This window comes from Eutrigla gurnardus (genome assembly GCF_963514095.1).
Source record: "Eutrigla gurnardus genome assembly, chromosome: 13".
Lineage (NCBI taxonomy): Eukaryota > Metazoa > Chordata > Actinopteri > Perciformes > Triglidae > Eutrigla > Eutrigla gurnardus.
In genome coordinates this window covers 18,523,244-18,543,592 of record NC_139936.1, presented here as the reverse complement: position 1 = coordinate 18,543,592, position 20,349 = coordinate 18,523,244, and the positions used below count along the sequence as shown (strand labels likewise).

At 42.9% G+C, this 20,349-nt stretch overlaps 1 protein-coding gene across 1 annotated transcript in view; it reads right to left on the bottom strand.

The window, feature by feature from the left end:
- LOC311023726 (uncharacterized protein) overlaps positions 1–10,548 on the bottom strand; it is a gene marked incomplete at its 3' end in the record, with an annotated part of 47,006 nt that extends 36,458 nt beyond the window's left edge. Inside the window, exon 1 of the mRNA XM_084025715.1 lies at positions 10,323–10,548. Within this exon, the coding sequence (XP_083881841.1) occupies positions 10,323–10,344 (22 nt within the window). The 5' untranslated portion in view covers positions 10,345–10,548. The remainder of the gene's footprint in view (positions 1–10,322) is intronic.
- Positions 10,549–20,349: the final 9,801 nt, after the last annotated feature.

The following is a 20,349-nucleotide window of genomic DNA, read 5'->3' as shown; positions in this document are numbered from 1 at the left end:
TTAGCTGCATATTCTCACCAAGTGAGATCAATATGTTAATTCAATCATGGCCCAAAAGTGTGAGATGTGATAAGGGAGAGAGAGACAGAGAGAGAGAGAGGGAGAGAGAGAGAGATAGTTAACAGGTCATTTGTCTTGGGCTGTCAGCACAGCTTGCCCTGTGTGTCACTCGTGCCAGCTCGGCGGCGGCTCACAGGAAGCCCGATGGCCTCGTTGGTCAAGCGCCAGTCGGTCTTTGACAATACCTGTGTGAGTGACTCAAGATGACGTCATAGAGAGCAGAGAAGCGAAGAGTCTTAGTGAAAAACGGGATTTAAATGTCAACGATTAAGAACAAAAATAAACAGAGTAGCGCTGCTGTATGTATTGGTGGCAGACGCCTGCGGCCTCGTTGCTGTTCCACTATAATTAATACAATCTCACATTGAGCCTTTCTTTCATCAGTCTTGCTGGAAAAATATTAAATGCCTTTCTGTGGTTTACCTTTTGAATCAGCAGCTACTGCAACACTTTAGAACCTGTTCTGGTATGGTACACTTAGATATTTTCTCTTTCTTTCCATTTTGTTTTGTTTTGCATATGTTGAAAAATCAATTTAAAAAAATGTATTGCATAAAACAAAAGCCTGCCTAGGGCTGAAACGATTCTCCCTCGTTTAAGCCCTGAAACTGCCGTTTGATGATTTTAAAAGCAATATTAAACAGATGTTAGAGAGGGAACTTCCTAACACATTCTCTAAGCAGCTTTTGATATCAAATCAAAACTATTAATGCCAAGACTTTTGGGTTATTTTTAAATTAAAAATCCAATCAATGTTTTCCTTATAATTTGGCCTCTATAGATGACAATCACAAAGAAAGAAAAGATGAGGTGAATTACGAAGCTTCGTCGTCTGTTTGCAATCATCGCCTCTCAACCTCACAGCTTAAGATGAATACTTTTCAGTGCATTATGTCACTGGACTGGCATTAAAATACACACTTCCTGTTCTCCTAACAGTGTGACTGATCTCGACATCCCACGGCCGAGAGATGCCAGCTGTCCTGTCTCACACTCCGCTCTGATATAATGCACCACACAGTATATTTCAACCATCAAGTTGGTCACACACATTATAAAAAAGGAGCCCATCAAAACCAAAAGCACACGATCAGAATTTCAAATTCTGCCCTTGTAATTTGTTAAATGTGTCACAACTGCAACAGTATTTTTGGTGTCTGAAGAATAGACATGGTCTTGGAACTTGTATGCGGATGACACAATAAAAAAAAACATAATTTACAACATCCATAACATAATTTATTTTAACCCAAAGTAATGACAAGACTTAATAAAGGATTTCCATTGTTTTTCCTTTCAGAGGTCAAGTTAAGTAGGTCACGTTGGTATTTTGTTTAGTGGTAGCGTTTCAGAATGGTGCATTCATGTGCAGTTGTAAAGCCTGGAAAATGGACTTCCTCAGCTTAGCTTGTGAATGATGAGTTGCAATCGATTATATAGATAATATATTGTAATGTATTAGATGATTTGTATTAATTATCTAAATCTTCAAAGTAAACGTAAAAGTTTCCCTGTGACACAATTGTACTTACATTCAGTACTTTGTGTAAGTGTACTGAGTGAGTGTACATTCCACCACTGGTCGAATCAGACGTCAAAAGGCGTTCTAAAAAAATCTAGTATTAAATCAAAAGTCAGTGTATTTTTACAATGAAACATCGTGGTGGGTTGACGCCATCCTGTTCCAGAAAATAACACAAAAGTCAGTGACAAATGTCTGTGCTAGCAGAGGCAGCATCGCTCTGGTCCACAGGGAGGGCGAGGCTGACCGGAGGTCGTAAAGCAGGTCACATATCAGACATGTGTCCGCTGGAGTGATTGTATGAGAGGGATGCGTGCTGCTGGTGGGATAATCTCTCCCAGCTAATGCCTTAAGCAGGGCTGAAATCTAGCAGACCCCGCTGTATTGTACTGTGGATGAGTAACCAGGAGAATACAGCGAACGGGATAGCAGAAAGGCTTTTTGACCAGCAAGAATTAAGAGCAACTTTTGACCTCATGGAGCATCCAAAGCTTTTCTGAGTGCTTCATGGTATTGATGAAAAGCCCTGTGGACTGTTTGGGGTAAAAAAAAATCTGACTGATGTTCACATGATGAGTCATGAATTTGGATTAAACCTGCTGCAGATGTTCAACCACTAAATAAATATATATATATATATATATATATATATATATTATTATTATTATTATTATTATTAAAGAACTTTTAAGCATTGTGTTGCACAATTCTGACCGGAATTCAAGTTTTTAAGTTTGTAATACAGTGAACTGTGCACTACTGCATATTCAAAGGCAAATCCCATTGAAGAAGTGGACCACAAAATTTGTCAATATTTAGTTAATAATTTTACTGTTTGCTTTCTTACCTTTTCCAAATACAACCTGAGGGGTTGTTTTCAACCGGTCTGATCATGTGCTTGATGCTGCTTCAAACTTCTTTTAGAAATGTTGCAACGTGAAATTAAATATTATTGGCAGGCTAAATGGTTAAAAATAATCACAAGTGGTAAATGGTGTAAATATAACCCAGTATTACTTTAGTATAAATATGTAATGTCTAAGATCTGGCAAGAATTATAGTTTAAAAAATCAATTAACATTATCAACATAATGTGAAGAGTGTTGACAGTGTTGAAAGTTGGAACAGGAAAGTTGCGCGTTTCCACGGACAACAGGCTGCCGAGGCGCGAGACCAGCACGAGCTGCTGTATTTTTTTTTAGGATTTTTTCAGGCATAGACGCATTTTATTAGCAGTGTATAGATATGAAAAACAGGAGAGAGAGAGGAAGATGTTTTGGTTTCGAGAGGTCCAAGTTTCAGCTGTGTTAATTCAGTCAGGCTGAGTTTCCGTTACGCTGCCATCCGCCTTTGATCTGACGTCAGATGTGACGGGACAATCTATATAGATATAAATTCACGTGTTGATTCAATTAGTTGCATTAAATAGTGTTTGTTGTGATTATTTCTTGCATTTAAATGTGCCTGGAACTGTGGAAACCTGCCTGTGAGGTCTTGGTGACGTGTGCGCACTGCGCACCGGTCAGCCAAACTGCCACTCCGCCAGCTGTAATTCGCCTTATGCCAAGAGTAGACCAGGTTGGAGCTGGCGGGCTTTCGGCGCAGTCTCAGCGAGTCTTTTTGCCACGAAACGTCCGCTGCGCCAAGCTGAATCTGTGACGCCAGGTGATCCACCAAACTGCCAAACCAGCTGCGGCTGGTCGAAACTTGCATTACGCCGGCTCTGCCACCCTGCGCCTCCCTGCGCTGCGCCACGAAACTAGGGCCCTTAGTCATGAACGCATCACTTCAACAACACTTTGGGACACACGGCCTTGAACATCTCACGGTTGAAAGTCCTGTTTTGTGGGACAGTTTGTTCATTTCTCAATGGACTGTAATTTTAGTCTGACTTTGAAGGAATAATCACAGTTGACTGATAGCATTACAAAGACATTATGACTACATGTCATTCCCACTGTGCACCAGAGCCATTCTTCTCTTCATTAGATTTAATCCCGACGGCGACCACTCCGGTGGCTCTGGTTTGATCTCTTTGAAGTAACGTGCGAAAGTGCAGCTTTGAAGTTCAAAGGTGGAAATAACCTCTCGGTGGTGAATTACGGATGTTTTTCAGCCTCTGAAGTTTCACGTCCTGCACACAGATATGACCAGCTTGTTCAGCGGTAGTCTACCTTGCTGAAACCAGGACACACACAGCGAGAGCCCTGGGAGACTGATCTTTATTTGTGAACATTTAACTGATTCAACTTGCCTTCTCCTCTTAAGGATTTGAGTTAATAACCAAATGTCTGTTTATTGGCTGTTGAACAAGGTGACGTGCAAGACCAAGTGTTGTCTTTCCATCCATATTCATACAGCTAAAACTTCTACAGGAGCTTATCTTTGCATGTTAGCATGCTATCATGATTAGAACAAAACCCAAAGTGGAGCTGAGGCTGATGGGAATGTCATTAATGCGGCAGGTATTTGGTCAAACAATAGTGTTGCATTAATAGAATAGTTGGACCCGATGATTGGCGTCATCAAAGTTATTACAAGGACGTAAATGTCAGTTGTTGGTCGAAACTTGCAAAACGTGTTTCATCATCCAACTGTTGGGTTTTGAGCCAAGAAGAAAAATGTATTTCCATACAACTAAACAGCTCAATTACTTTTCCAGGGAAACGTATTTTTCTCCAGACTGAACAGTTGCAATTTTCAACAGTTTGAAACACATGGTTAACAAACAAAGAACGCAACAAACCCCCTATAATTAGGTTAAAAAACTACTTGATTGGTTCAGTAAATAAAAAAGGTTTCCCTTGAAGCGTAGTTCACAATGCAGTCTCGTTGGGTGGGGATACGATATTCAGAGACAATATCCCTGCAGGTCTCAATAAAGTCAAACGTTATCAAGCAGCACTTTAATCTTGTGTCATCAATTTCTCTCAGGTCCGCTGAAAGAAAAAAAGAAAAGAAGCTGAACGGGGGCAGCAGATCTGACAGGCTCAGAAGGCAGACAGGCGTGGACTTGAGCAGTGTCATTACAAGAGGCCAGGCGGTGGGTCTATTTTTAGCTCTAGTCCGGCGACTCACGGTGGGTTTGAGTGTGTGGAGGTTGGCAACCTGGTGGCCATGTCATTAACACCCTCTCACTTCCATTAAACAACAGCCACAGCAGACCCTCGCCAAGCCCACCCCATAAATACAACTATTGAGGGTCTGTGTCCGTCCACAAATGTGTGCGCATGTGTGTGTGTGTGTGTGTGTGTTGATCAAGATAAACTGGCTGAAGTGTTGGAGCATCTTATGCATCCATGTTACTGTCCATCCATTGACCCTTAATTGACAGTCTGACTATGTTGATGTGGACACACAGATGACCATTCCGATCTTGCGCATCTAAACACAAAAGTCACATTGCAAAGACAAGTGTGTCCACGGCCTGAGGACCCGTTCACACCGCAAAACGTCCCGAGAGGCGAAGCCTTTTTGCATTTCTACCATATCTACTGGCATCAAAGCAGGAATTAATGCTTTAAATTGTATCTTGCTTGATTTGGATGCCTGGGCCACAGGTGACATTGAAGAGAGGTGCAGTTATCTTGTATACGCGTCTAAATACCACGAGGAAAAACATGACATGAGGCACAAGAGAGGAGCTGTACCATAGGAAAACAATGGTTTGCCTTTCTAGCTAAGCATCTTGTGTTATAGGCCCCTAAAAGTCTATAGCCTCTGTAAGACTCTGCACTTCTGCACAGTGATGCGTTGAGCTAAATGCTAAAGTCGCCATGCTAACGAGCTCCCAATGACAACGTTAACATGCTGATGCTAAGCAGGTTGTTTACCATTGTTATCATCTTAGTGTAGTGTGAAAGCATGCTAAAAAAATGTCATGAAACACAAGGCACATTTGTCTCTACTCATCTGTAATATTCTTTTCATTTATCATTTATCCGGAAGCAAAGATTAAGTGTAAGGCGAGGCTGTCTGATACCAGGAAGTAGCATTATCACGAAAAGGAGGGAATGACAGGAAACGAAGTCCCTGTCCCACGTGAGTCACGGCCCGACACACGAGCATGAACACAAACACAGAACACATAAGCAGCAGATGGCCAGGGGATTACTCCCATCTATCCCCACCCCCTCCCTCCCCAGACAGGCCACTGAAGCTTTACTTGTGTCCCTGTCATTCCAGCACAGTGGGCCGGTGCGTTTACTGACCTCGTCTGTCTCCACCTGTGGCACCTGTTGGCCTACAAAATGCTTTCAGTTATTACCTTCATGCACCTATACCAGGCCTTTACCTTGCATTACAAAATATAAATGACCTGCACAGGTGAAGAAGAGACAGAACCCCTGACCCTAGTCCACCCGCATGTATTTTTTCCTGAAGTATAATTTCTTATTCTTCACAGTAGCCTGTCTCAACACGCTGCAAATTATTCTATAGCACTGCTGTATGCATTTATTCCACTGCTAATTGCCATCTAGAAATAGCTGTAGTGTGGGGCTGACTGAGCTGTCAACAGACTGTGTCCTCCCGTCATCGGCTTTTCATTCTGCAGCCATTCACCGTCTTCAGAGCACTGTGAGCCACCATGCAGGCTTCGAGGGCACTCCACACAACAAGGAACAGGGAAGGAGGAAAATAGCCTCTGAAAAGTATCACGGCTCTCAAGAAACAAGAAAGCCACTCTACTGGTTTGGCTGCATTTTCCTCAATGAGATGGAAAGTCTGGGCTCCTTTAATCAGCGAGAGTATAACTAAGATAAAAACAGAAATCTGGCTTTTGTCATAAAGGTTGGCGAGACAAATAAAACTGTACATTTGTCTTCAGGTTCGCCAGACTGTCTTGAAAGCAGCGGCATTAGTGATGAGTGAAAAATGACGCTGACAAAACCTTCCAGCTTTTGTAGTAATTATGATAAGAGCAAAAAAGGAAGTCAGGCGTCATTGTTATAGAGAGGCTAAGTCACACTCCCTTTTGGTGCCATGTGTCCCATATCAATTGTGGCATGAATGATGACACATGATGACAATTTAAAAGATCATTTTACAGAGAAATTTGCATTTTGCAGTAAAGGTGTCTAACTAGAAAATACATAATTAGAAGGACGACAAGTTGCAGGCGACGTCTCAAACTACGATGTTTGTGTATTTCGCTCTGTGCTGGACTCACACCAACAGCAAGTCTCGCTCGTTCGTTCTCTTCCCAGCTGATGAAGAGTCGCTGGATAAAACACGTCATGTAAGATGACGTTACAAGTGCGATGGAAGATAGAAATGCTAGCCAGCTCGCTAACATGATGTGTTGGTGACGTACATTGAGCAAGACAAGAGATGTAGTTCACTGAGCTAAAAAACTTTCAACCCACTTTCAACACTTTCAAAATAATTTATGTGTAATTCATGGTACAACTGTCATGCACAACAATACCAGGAAAGATTGCGATTGTGGCTAAAGTGAGGCAAAAATCACCTTCATGGTTAAAAGTAAACTTCCTCCATTGCTAGGAGACGAGACATGAGCTGTGATGTCAAAGTCAGATGTTTGGGACAACAGTCCACTTGTCGGGTTGAAAGTGGCCTGCACTCGAGGATGAGAAGGAATCAGTGTGTTTACATGCATTCACGTAACCGGGTTACAGTCGGCTCTCTGGTGAGCTGATCTCTTAAGGTTTATGAAATTTGGGGTAGCGGAGTTTCTTTTAAGGAACGTAAGAGTGGAGGCGTCGGCTCTTCATATTTAAAACGCCTCCAGCCAAAGTCTCACTAAGACAGAAACTAACACAAAGTAGCTACTAGAAGTCTGAATGAGATGGTTTTCCACACTGCGGACGGTCAAAAAAACAAAATTCAGAAGAAGTGAGACGATACCATGATGCATACACGGGGGAATCTTCTCTTGCAGTCTTGTACAACACACAGTGGTGGCAAGCTGTTATAATGATGCATGGCTGACCATAGGAATCTGCAGGTTGAGAGTTTGGTCTGGTTTTACACTGTAACAGGAAACGGAGCAGTGAATCCATCATTTACACGTCAGCTCAACAGAAAGAGAAACTCATTTGAGCCACATTGTGCAAGTGGAGCATGACAAATAAAAACTCATTATAAAACTGCTGCATAAGTTACAAGAGGTCAAGAGGTCAAAGGTGGCTTGACACTACAACTTAGCTAGGACTGGCCAGTACCAACATCAGTCACCTTAAAGTGATACCGATGTCAGTACTTCATACGATACCCTTAATGTGTCCCAAACTTGAAAGCTAATCATCGCCGCACCACCAACCTGTTCAAACTCACCGCCAAGACGCCAGAAAATAACAATAAAAGGTCAATAAAATATTGAACTTCTTTCACACACATTCACACGCTGATGGCAGAGGAGCCGCCTGCACGTAAGGATCTGATCTAATCTAACTCACAGGAGGGGAAACGCCAAAATGTATAGTTGTAACTGTAAAATATCCTGCCTGCATAAAATATATTGCAAGTGTTGATAACCACATGTATGTGTATGTACGTGACGTGTACAAATTTCAGCGGATATATCGATATCTGCATTTTTTTTATTCCATAATATTGGAATCAGCATCGGTCCCAAAGATCCTACATCAGTCGGGCTTTAATATATATCACAAAAGGAAATATATAGCAATGTCAGTGTTTTCCACTATCCTGCATGCTAGAATATTGTTAGATATAGATAATAATGTAAAGAAGTGTGTGGAGCAGCTTCACAGAAGGTATTACTGATACACGTGAACACGAGTTACACTCTCCATCAATCGAAACAAAATGATTCTTTATAAATCCCCTCGGCTGAGCCCACCGCGACCCAGCTGCGCCTCGGCCCCTCCGTCTCTCCGGCCCACCGACCTCACCCCTATCTCATCATGCTGTGATAGACGGGGTGTGCCGCTGGTGGCCCTCCAGCCTCAGGCAGCACTCGCACCCAAGATGAGAAAAGCGCTCAGCGAGAAACAATACGCCAGAAGCTGAGGGTTAGAGATAGGTAGACAATAGTTTGATGGTGTGAGAACCAATCAAAAATTCTGTGAAAGAAGAGCAATTTGCAATCTGGAAAGAAGCCAAAACATGAAATAAACTGATGGCAGTGTGGGACTGTGTTTTTAATGTAACCTTGGATTAACTAAACCTCATCTGTCTGAATACTCGTCATCAGCAACAACTTGCTTCTCATTGTTTCAGCTCCACCTGCCCAGTAAAAACCACATTCCCCAGCTCCAGGTCACTGGTCAGCTTCACTCCAGCAGCTGCCGATCATGTGACTTGCTTCAGGGCACATCGGCAGTACTAGAAGGAGGGAGCAATAGCTCATTCAATTTCACCTCTACTAACGATCGGGTCGCTCTCTTCTACAACAGAAGCAAGTGAGCAGGTGCCATTATGTGGATTTTCTAAAGATGCCAAAACATGTTTTGAGCCAATATCTTGTCAGAGGAGGGAGACATTTGGAAGATAAGCAAAGGACAACTAAAACAGTTATTTTAGGGCTATTTGATTTGTATTTATTTTACTTTTTAGACTTAAAAAAATCAAATAAAAATCAATGAAAATGTCCCAGTGGAGGTTCCTCTGAAGCCCCTACTTTACAGGGTTTCACCAAATATCAACCATAAAATCTGATAACAATAATCTAATATTCATCATGACATTAAAGCAGTTAAATTAGATTTCAAAATAATTAAAAAATCAGCATTTGTGTACTGCAATGTCTTGTGACTCTTCAGCCAAGATGTATAATCATTTAAAAAAAGATATATCTGCTTCCAGGGTCTATTTAGTCCTTATTCGCTCTTATTAAGGTTGATCTCAGAACTCATGACTTACTTTTCTAAAACTCAGTGAAACAGATTCTTCAAGATAAAACACATGACCCAACAATATCATATATTTAAATATATTTATACAATATATGTATTAAAATGCCGATAACCCTCTCATGTTGTGAGAAATGGATTGTTCTCAAACTTCTGATTGTAATCAATTATGGGACGACATAAGATTGTGAACTTGAGTGATGTGAAAGTGACTTGAAAAAGCTGTCATGGTAGAGAAGTGAAAAATAGAGCCTGATTTAAAAAAATACAGGATACAAAAATACATTTCATTTATTTCTATATTTATGGATAGGAGACCTTATGATTTATGCATGTCAAATTTAGGATTCTTTGTAATTTCTTATCTGTAACATGATAAAAACATTTAACAAAATGTAAAGTTATTCCAGTAGGTTTAAGTGCCATTTTTGCCGATTTATCAGGATAACATCGTGATTAGAATGGTTCCATGGCTACAATCACGACACATTCCAAGGAGCTGCCTTCCAGGTGCCCTCCTCTTATTATGTGGTCTATTTCCCATCAACCACCTGGTATGTCAGAACAGAGCATTTCCAGCATGACCCCCATCCAGGAATTGCATTCAACATAGAAAAGAGGTCAAACCTTCACTGTCACTATGTGATTTCAATCACATGTGAGAAACAGCAGCAAACCTCTAAAGATTATCGATTGTATGCATTTTCAGGCAGAGGCAGATAAGAGTGTACATCCAGTCATATGACGAAGATTTCCTATAAGTTGTATCTCCAGCAAATCATTAAAAGACAGAACAGTTCATACTTTTTTGTTGCCAGTCTCCTGTTTGTATATTACTTTCATTATTGTCAAATCAAAAACACAAATAGGGCACCCTGCAGAAGTATGAAGTGAGCCCTTACCTCTGACACACAGCAGGGACATCGCAGCGGAATTTTGTGCAACAGTTCCTCCAAAGCCGATGAGCCCTCCGTTGAGTTTGCAGCCCAGTTGCCTGTTGCACAGCAGTCATTTAAAGTGCTACTATTTGTCGCTTTCCTTCCGCGTCATCGCATAATTTCTTTCAAAATACGTGCAGACAAGGTAGACAATCCAGCCGGGCGACCTGTGGGTTTGCAGGGATGGCCGTCACTGGCAAACACCGACGAACTACCGGCTGAAATCCGCCAAAGCGGGGCGGCTCGTGCTGCGTTCATGGACTCAAGTAAAAAGGTAGGAATTTAGATTGCTCGGCGCAATAGAGACGTGCGGTACTCCGTGGAACGTAGCATACATATAAACACTCCTACCATACGTCCGATGTCGGTCAAGAAAAACAAACACCACTATATCAGTGCTGTCAAAATGTACAGACAGACTCTAGTAGATACTAGTCAAAGTACTCTTAAAGTGTACAGACTGAAATGTATTCAAATCAAAAGTGTAAAGGACAAAGTCACTGAAGGATCGCAGCAAGACTGGGGCTGAGGCACAGGTCTGCAGCCAGGCTGCTGGGGCCATCACCCAACAGGGTCAATGATCTAGCTCTTGAGAGAGACAAAAAAATATATAATAAAAAATAATTTCAGTTTCAACAATACGAGGCCAATGAAGTCAACATGTTGCAAGAGAGCAGTTCTTGAAGTCATTAAACGGTTTAAAAAGGTGCATTATTAAATTGCCGTTGGGCTGATAGTTGGGAACCTGGGACTGAGACTCTTTGCATAGTTGCTGGGGCACCGGCTGAGGCCATGTTCACGTCACCCTCAGACAAGCTGATGCAGCTTCCAAATCCCAAAAGATGTAGCAAGGGCATTACAAAGAAATTAAAAGCCAAGAGTTGGACACCAATTACCAAATGCAGTTTATTTAAAATACAGTCATAGTACAAGCTTCAATTAAGGCCCATCCACATCTGAAATGAGATAGTACAACATTACTGTCCTGAAAAAATCAGAAAAAAAAGCTGGGACTGAAGCTTGGTTGGTTTGCCAGAAGGCTTGGACTGAGACTGGGCCAGGTAGTCGTGAGACGGGTAGCCGTGAGACGGGGCAGGGTAGCCGTGAGGCAGGTAGACGTGAGACGGGGCAGGGTAGCCGTGAGCCGGGTAGCCGTGAGACGGGGCTGGGTAGCCGTGAGACGGGGCCGGGTAGCCGTGAGACGGGGCAGGGTAGCCGTGAGACGGGTAGCCGTGAGACGGGGCAGGGTAGCCGTGAGATGCGGCCGGGTAGCCGTGAGACGGGGCCGGGTAGCCGTGAGACGGGGCAGGGTAGCCGTGAGACGGGTAGCCGTGAGACGGGGCCGGGTAGCCGTGAGACGGGTAGCCGTGAGACGGGGCAGGGTAGCCGTGAGATGCGGCCGGGTAGCCGTGAGACGGGGCCGGGTAGCCGTGAGACGGGGCCGGGTAGCCGTGAGACGGGTAGCCGTGAGACGGGGCCGGGTAGCCGTGAGATGGGGCAGGGTAGCCGTGAGACGGGTAGCCGTGAGACGGGGCAGGGTAGCCGTCAGTTTTAGGCCATGAGCCAGAATAGCCAACTGTTGATAAATCACCCAACAAGGGCAGTTAATCTTACCCCTCTTTTTAGAAGCCCAATACATAAATTTTCTGTTTTAAAACCACAAAGTCAATTAACTCAACATGTTACAAGAGAGCAGTTCTAAAACTCATTAAACTTGGTTCAAAATTAAGACTTCTGAAATTTGTCTTGGGGGTATAGTTTTGACCCTTAGCCTTACATGCAATGTCTGCCTGAACCTCTCCAAAAACCAGCATCCACAGCAGCGCCACACTAAAAAAAAAAAAGAAAAAAGAAAGTCACTTTATAAAGTCAGTCATTTTAGAAATTTTGAACATTTAATGTTTAGAATAGAAATGACCACATCAGAGTTACCGTAGAACAAGTCCCATGGTCCCACCGGTAACGTCAAAGGCAAACTAAACTGTGTCAAGCGGACTGCAGGTGTCCCAACACAACCAAAAGTCTGCTTTCCTTCCACAGTGATGGAGAGCTGCAGTGCAATTATTTTAACTTGTTTTGACAGCCAATCACAGCTCTCTGTTCCCAACAGGTTGATTAAAAACAGGTGGAAGTAATGGAGCTCCATTCAATGTGATACAGAGGTGCCTTTCATTTTAAATAGATTGACTTTTTCTCTTAGATCTTCTGTGTTAATGATGAAACACGTATTCAGAAAGGGGCTTTTGTGTTGCTTATCACCTTTGTTCAGCTTAAGTGCATTACATGCAACACTTAATATAATTATAGGCTACTACTATGCCAACCAGCCATATTTGCAATGTATTTTTCTTGTCGTCACTGCTTCTAACTTTTGGCTGCTCTGCTCAGGTGGTTCCATCTAGTGGCAGAGAAAAAGTATTGGATACCCTGATAACACTGGTCATCAAGTTGACTAGCATGTATAACAGGTGATGAAATTAAAGGTAGAATCTGAAGAAATTAAATGAAACATGCAATACTTCCATACAAGGAATTACTTTTTCACAAGTTTAAACATTAAATCCCTGTCTCTGAACCAAACGGACAGTGGCCTAATGCCATTTATTGAATGATCACTCTTTTTGCAAAACTCTAAACACATTCTCACTCACTAAAACATTTTGCACTGTGTGAGCCAATATCTTGTCAGAGCAGGGAGACATTTGGAAGATAAACAAAGGACAACTAAAAAAGTTATTTTAGGGCTAATTTAAAAATCAATAAAAAAAATCCCAGTGGCACTCCAGAGGTTCCGCTGAAGCCCCTACTTTACAGGGTTGCACCAAATATCAACCATAAAATCTGATAACAATATATAATCTAATATTCATCATGATATTAAAGCAGTTAAATTAGAGTTAAAAATCTAAAAAAAAAAAATCAGCATTTGTGTACTGCAATGTCTTGTGACTCTTCAGCCAAGATGTATAATAATTTAAAAAAAGATGTATCTGCTGTAACAGCGCGGCCTGGCTCGACTTCCAGGGTCTATTTAGTCCTTATTCGCTCTTATTAAGGTTCATCTCAGAACTCATGACTTACTTTTCTAAAACTCAGTGAAACAGATTCTTCAAGATAAAACACATGACCCAACAATATCATATATTTAAATATATTTATACAATATATTTATTAAAATGCCGATAACCCTCTCATGTTGTGAGAAATGGATTGTTCTCAAACTTCTAATTGTAATCCAGTGTTTCCCCTAGAATTTTTTTCAGGCCCGGTGGTACCCGCCGAAAAAACCCTATACAGACGAGACGCGTGGGATGGTGTATTGGTGCAGTTGGATTAAGTCAGGTGGCACAGCAAACAGTCTGCAATTCTGCAATTATTATATTTGCATTCAACATTTTTGTTCAACCAGAGTGTATTCAAGGTTTTCAAGGATTCAAGGGGAGAGTGACTTATTAAGGTGCCGGTTGATGGAAATGATCCAAAATTAGGGGCTGGAAAAATATGTCTGGAAAATGAGGAGCATCACATTAATAGCTACAGATACTGTAAAACACTATAACGACATATGAGTGCATATATTGTCTTATTTTATCAAGTAAAATATAAGTTATAGGTTTACTCTACAGCCTAATAGTTCATAGAAATTCAGGTAGAAATAGGTTAACTCAGAGTTCCACAGCTTATCAAAAACAATCCTTATTTTATAGGCTGCCTAAGTAGCGTGCCCCCGGGGGTCCCCCGCGGCTTTGCATTCACACTGCTCCAGCCCAAACGGGCTTTGGCCCGTTAGCCGGTTGTACATACGTCATCACGTCCTAATACTACACACGCATGGCTTGATGTTGTTTTGAAGGAGCGCCATCTCTGCATATATTTATATTAAACACTCGACCTGCATCAGCGAATGTGCGCACGAGCGGATCTGTGCAAGCAGGCAGCGCGAGGAAAGCGGATTTTGGACGGAGAAACACAGCAGCATTTTTCTTATAAATGCACCGGTCCGGTTCCGGTACCGGTCCGGTTCCGCTCACACCATGAGTCTGAAGAGTGCAACAGCTTATCAAAATACAGTGTCAACTTTCCGTGTTTTCAAAGTAGAAAGCGACATCGTGGTGGTTTAACGAGGCAGAGCGGCATCAGAACAACATCAAGCGTGTAAAGTACACGAAGAAGAACGTAGCGGGAGCGCGCCGCGAGGATTGTTGCGGCCGCGCATCTTGCGGAGCAAGTCTACTGTGCTGCGCGGAGGCGCTCCTAATGTAAATGATTATTGATTTATGAATTAATTGATAGGTAGCTTATTTTTGGCGTATTGATTTTTTCTTTTTGGCCTGGCGGCAGGCCTCCTTGGCCTGGCGCCCCGCCAGGCCTGTACAATGGTAGGGGAAACACTGTAAATCAATTATGGGACGACATAGGATTGTGAACTTGAGTGATTCAATTCAATTCAATTTTATTTATAGTGTCAAATCACAACAGAAGTCATCTCAGGACACTTAACACATTGAGCAGGACTAGAATACGCTCAAAATTTCAAGAGTAGACACAATTTCAAATTCCCAACATCACCCAGGGGCAAGCGTTACAGCGACAGTGGCGAGAAAAAACTGCCTTAATAGGCTTTTAGGCAGAAATCTCGTGCAGCCCAGGCCCTTGGGTTCCAACTGCATTTGGTGTTGGTAGTATGGTAATAGTAGCATTAACAGTAGTGGTGGTATTAACAGAAGCAGTAGAATCAACAGTAGTCCATGGCAGCAGGCACAGCCACGCTGAGATGGATCCATCCCAACCACGTCCCCGTATACCAGAAAGCAGGAGTAGTTGAGCAGGAGTAGTTGAGCAGGAGTAGTTGAGCAGGAGTAGTTGAGCAGGAGTAGTTGAGCAGTCACACAGCGGGCAGGTGGAGCTACAATGTGGTGTTTCCAGCATCAGGCCAGTTAGCAGTCTGCATCGGTCAGGACCTCAGTGGACTCTGCTGGACCAGAAAGCATAGCCAGACTCCCGGGAGTGATCCCGGGAGTAGTCAAGTTAGTGACAGTAGAGATGATGATTTTAGTCAATTACTTTAATTAAAAATACTGGCGGTAAGAGGCAAACAAGACCACAACATCGGTGCAGTCCAGATCAGGTTCCACCACGGTCCAGGGAGACCTGCTAGGCAAGAGAGCACAGGGACTCCGGGGGAACATACACAGAGAGAGCGCGAGAGAGAGAGAGAGAGGCTCAGTGTGCCACTATAATCCCCCAGCAGTCTAGGCCTATAGCAGCTTAACCAAGAGCTGGCTCAGGGCAAACCTGAGCCAGCCCTAGCTATAAGCGGTGTCAAAGAGAAAGGTTTTAAGCCTACTCTTAAATGTGGGAACAGTGTCTGCCTCACGAACCAGAACCGGAAGACGGTTCCACAGAAGAGGAGCTTGATGGCTGAAAGCTCTGGCCCCTGTTCTAATTTTGGAGACTTTAGGAACTACAAGTAACCCTTTACTCTGAGAGTGTAGTGCTCTAGGAGGACAGTAGGGTTTAATGAGCTCTTTAAGATATGATGGTGCCTGTTCATTAAGAGCCTTGTAAGTGAGGAGAAGGATTTTAAATTATATTCTGGATTTTACTGGCAGCCAGTGCAGAGAAGCTAATACAGGAGAAATGTGATCCCTTCTTCTGGTTTTAGTCAGAACACGAGCTGCAGCATTCTGGACCAGCTGGAGAGATTTAAGAGATTTATTAGAGCAGCCTGATAATAAAGAATTACAATAGTCCAGCCTTGAGGTAACAAATGCATGGACGAGTTTTTCTGCATCTTTTTGAGACAGCATTGGCCTAATTTTAGTAATGTTACGCAGGTGAAAGTAGGCTGTCCTCGTGGTTTGTTTAATATGCGAGTCAAAGGACAGGTCCTGATCAAAGATAACTCCAAGGTTTCTTACAGTAGTATTTGAGGCGATGGCAATCCCATCAATAGTCGCTATATCTTTAGACAGCGAGCTTCGGAGGAGTTTAGGCCCAAGTACAATAACTTCCGTTTTATCGGAGTTTAACATCAGGAAATTGCAGGTCATCCAGGATTTTATGTCATCAACACATGCCTGGAGTTTAACTAGCTGATTGGTTTCTTCAGGCTTGATCAATAGATATAACTGAGTATCATCAGCATAACAATGGAAGTTTATAGAGTGTCCTCTAATAATGTTGCCTAAAGGAAGCATATATAAGTTGAAAAGAATTGGTCCGAGCACAGAACCTTGAGGAACACCGTATTTAACTTCAGTGTGCCTGGAGGATTTTTCATTGACATGCACAAACTGAGATCGATTGGATAAATAAGACTTAAACCAGCTTAATGCGGTTCCTTTGATGCCAATTAATTTTTCCAGTCTACATATTAGAATCTCATGGTTAATGGTGTCAAATGCAGCACTAAGATCTAGCAGAACAAGTACAGAAACCAGTCCTTTGTCAGAAGCAATAAGACGGTCATTTGTAATTTTCACCAGAGCTGTCTCTGTACTATGATGTACTCTAAATCCTGACTCCTCAAGTAGACTGTTATTGTTGAGAAAGTCACACAGCTGATTGGCGACTACTTTCTCAAGGATCGTAGAGAGAAAAGGAAGATTTGATATTGGTCTGTAGTTTGATAAAACCCCTGGATCTAGAGTAGGCTTCTTAAGAAGAGGTTTAATTACAGCTACTTTAAATGACTGTGGCACATAGCCTGTTAATAAAGACACATTGATCATATCTAATAGCGACACGCTAAGTGTCGTGAAAGTGACTTGAAAAAGCTGTCATGGTAGAGAAGTGAAAAATAGAGCCTGATTTAAAAAAATACAGGATACAAAAATACATTTAATTTATTTATATATTTATGGATAGGAGACCTTATGATTTATGCATGTCAAATTTAGGATTCTTTGTCATTTCTTATCTGCTACATGATAAAAACATTTAACAAAATGTAAAGTTATTCCAGTAGGTTTAAGTGCCATTTTTGCCGATTTATCAGGATAACATCGTGATTAGAATGGTTCCATGGCTACAATCACGACACATTCCAAGGAGCTGCCTTCCAGGTGCCCTCCTCTTATTATGTGGTCTATTTCCCATCAACCACCTGGTATGTCAGAACAGAGCATTTCCAGCATGACCCCCATCCAGGAATTGCATTCAACATAGAAAAGAGGTCAAACCTTCACTGTCACTATGTGATTTCAATCAGAGAAACAGCAGCAAACTTCTGAAGATTATCGATTTTATGCATTTTCACTCTTAATTCTCATCACCTACATGTTTGTGGTGAAAGGAGGCAGATAAGAGTATACATCCAGTCATATGACGAAGATTTCATATAAGTTGTATCTCCAGCAAATCATTAAAAGACAGAACAGTTCATACTTTTTTTGTTGCCAGTCTCCTGTTTGTATATTACTTTCATTATTGTCAAATCAAAAACACAAATAGGGCACCCTGCAGAAGTATGAAGTGAGCCCTTACCTCTGACACACAGCAGGGACATCGCAGCGGAATTTTGTGCAACAGTTCCTCCAAAGCCGATGAGCCCTCCGTTGAGTTTGCAGCCCAGTTGCCTATTGCACAGCAGTCATTTAAAGTGCTACTACTGGTCGCTTTCCTTCCGCGTCATCGCATAATTTCTTTCAAAATACGTGCAGACAAGGTAGACAATCCAGCCGGGCGACCTGTGGGTTTGCAGGGATGGCCGTCACTGGCAAACACCGACGAACTACCGGCTGAAATCCGCCAAAGCGGGGCGGCTCGTGCTGCGTTCATGGACTCAAGTAAAAAGGTAGGAATTTAGATTGCTCGGCGCAATAGAGACGTGCGGTACTCATCTCGTTACGTTGAACGTAGCATACATATAAACACTCCTACCATACGTCCGATGTCGGTCAAGAAAAAACAAACACACCACAGATGACTATATCAGTGCTGTCAAAATGTACAGACAGACTCTAGTAGATACTAGTCAAAGTACTCTTAAAGTGTACAGACTGAAATGTATTCAAATCAAAAGTGTAAAGGACAAAGTCACTGAAGGATCGCAGCAAGACTGGGGCTGAGGCACAGGTCTGCAGCTAGGCTGCTGGGGCCATCACCCAACAGGGTCAATGATCTAGCTCTTGAGAGAGACAAAAAAATATATAATAAAAAATAATTTCAGTTTCAACAATACCAGGCCAATGAAGTCAACATGTTGCAAGAGAGCAGTTCTTGAAGTCAAACGGTTTAAAAAGGTGCATTATTAAATTGCCATTGGGCTGATAGTTGGGAACCTGGGACTGAGACTCTTTGCATAGTTGCTGGGGCACCGGCTGAGGCCATGTTCACGTCACCCTCAGACAAGCTGATGCAGCTTCCAAATCCCCAAAAATGTAGCAAGGGCATTACAAAGAAATTAAAAGCCAAGAGTTGGACACCAATTACCAAATGCAGTTTATTTAAAATACAGTCATTGTACAAGCGTCAATTAAGGCCCATCCACATCTGAAATGAGAGAGAGATCATCATTACGGTCCTGACAAAAGCAGAAAAAAAAATTGAACCCAAGCCATACATCACATCAGCAGCAACTTTACACATACCCTTCAGTTGTAGGAAAAGCTTTCCTTATTTCCCATAGAGCAGAGGTCCACGCTGTCTAAAAGTGAGAGCCACAAAATAATGAGAACCAAGCATCACCTTAATAATTAGGACATTGGATCGACATGGAAGCCTACCCTTTTGATCCTCCAATGCTGGGTGCAGCTTCAGTCTTGGCAGAAGGACGGGATTGAAAATTGCCACTGGGCTGATAGTTGGGAACTTGGGACACGGGCTTGTAGCGAGGCTGCTGGGGCTCAGGCACCGGTTTCTGCTGGGGCCGAAAGCCAGATCTGGGTTGAATGGCATTAAACCGCTTCTTGGACAGGTAGCCTGGAAGCTGGGACTGAAGCTTGGTTGGTTTGCCAGAAGGCTTGGACTGAGACTGGGCCGGGTAGCCGTGAGACGGGTAGCCGTGAGACGGGGCCGGGTGGCCGTGAGACGGGGCAGGGTAGCCGTGAGACGGGGCAGGGTAGCCGTGAGACGGGTAGCCGTGAGACGGGTAGCCTTGAGACGGGTAGCCTTGAGACGGGTAGCCGTGAGACGGGGCAGGGTAGCCGTGAGACGGGTAGCCGTGAGACGGGGCCGGGTAGCCGTGAGACGGGGCAGGGTAGCCGTGAGACGGGTAGCCGTGAGACGGGGCCGGGTAGCCGTGAGACGGGTAGCCGTGAGACGGGGCAGGGTAGCCGTGAGACGGGTAGCCGTGAGATGGGGCAGGGTAGCCGTGAGACGGGTAGCCGTGAGACGGGGCAGGGTAGCCGTCAGTTTTAGGCCATGAGCCAGAATAGCCAACTGTTGATAAATCACCCAACAAGGGCAGTTAATCTTACCCCTCTTTTTAGAAGCCCAATACATCAATTTTCTGTTTTAAAACCACAAAGTCAATTAACTCAACATGTTACAAGAGAGCAGTTCTAAAACTCATTAAACTTGGTTCAAAATTAAGACTTCTGAAATTTGCCTTGGGGGTATAGTTTTGACCCTTAGCCTTACATGCAATGCCTGGCTGAACCTCTCCAAAAACCAGCATCCACAGCAGCGCCACACTAAAAAAAAAAAAAAAAAAAGAAAGTCACTTTATAAAGTCAGTCATTTTAGAAATTTTGAACATATAATGTTTAGAATACAAATGACCACATCAGAGTTACCGTAGAACAAGTCCCATGGTCCCACCGATAACGTCAAAGGCAAACTAAACTGTGTCAAGCGGACTGCAGGTGTCCCAACACAACCAAAAGTCTGCTTTCCTTCCACAGTGATGGAGAGCTGCAGTGCAATTATTTTAACTTGTTTTGACAGCCAATCACAGCTCTCTGTTCCCAACAGGTTGATTAAAAACAGGTGGAAGTAATGGAGCTCCATTCAATGTGATACAGAGGTGCCTTTCATTTTAAATAGA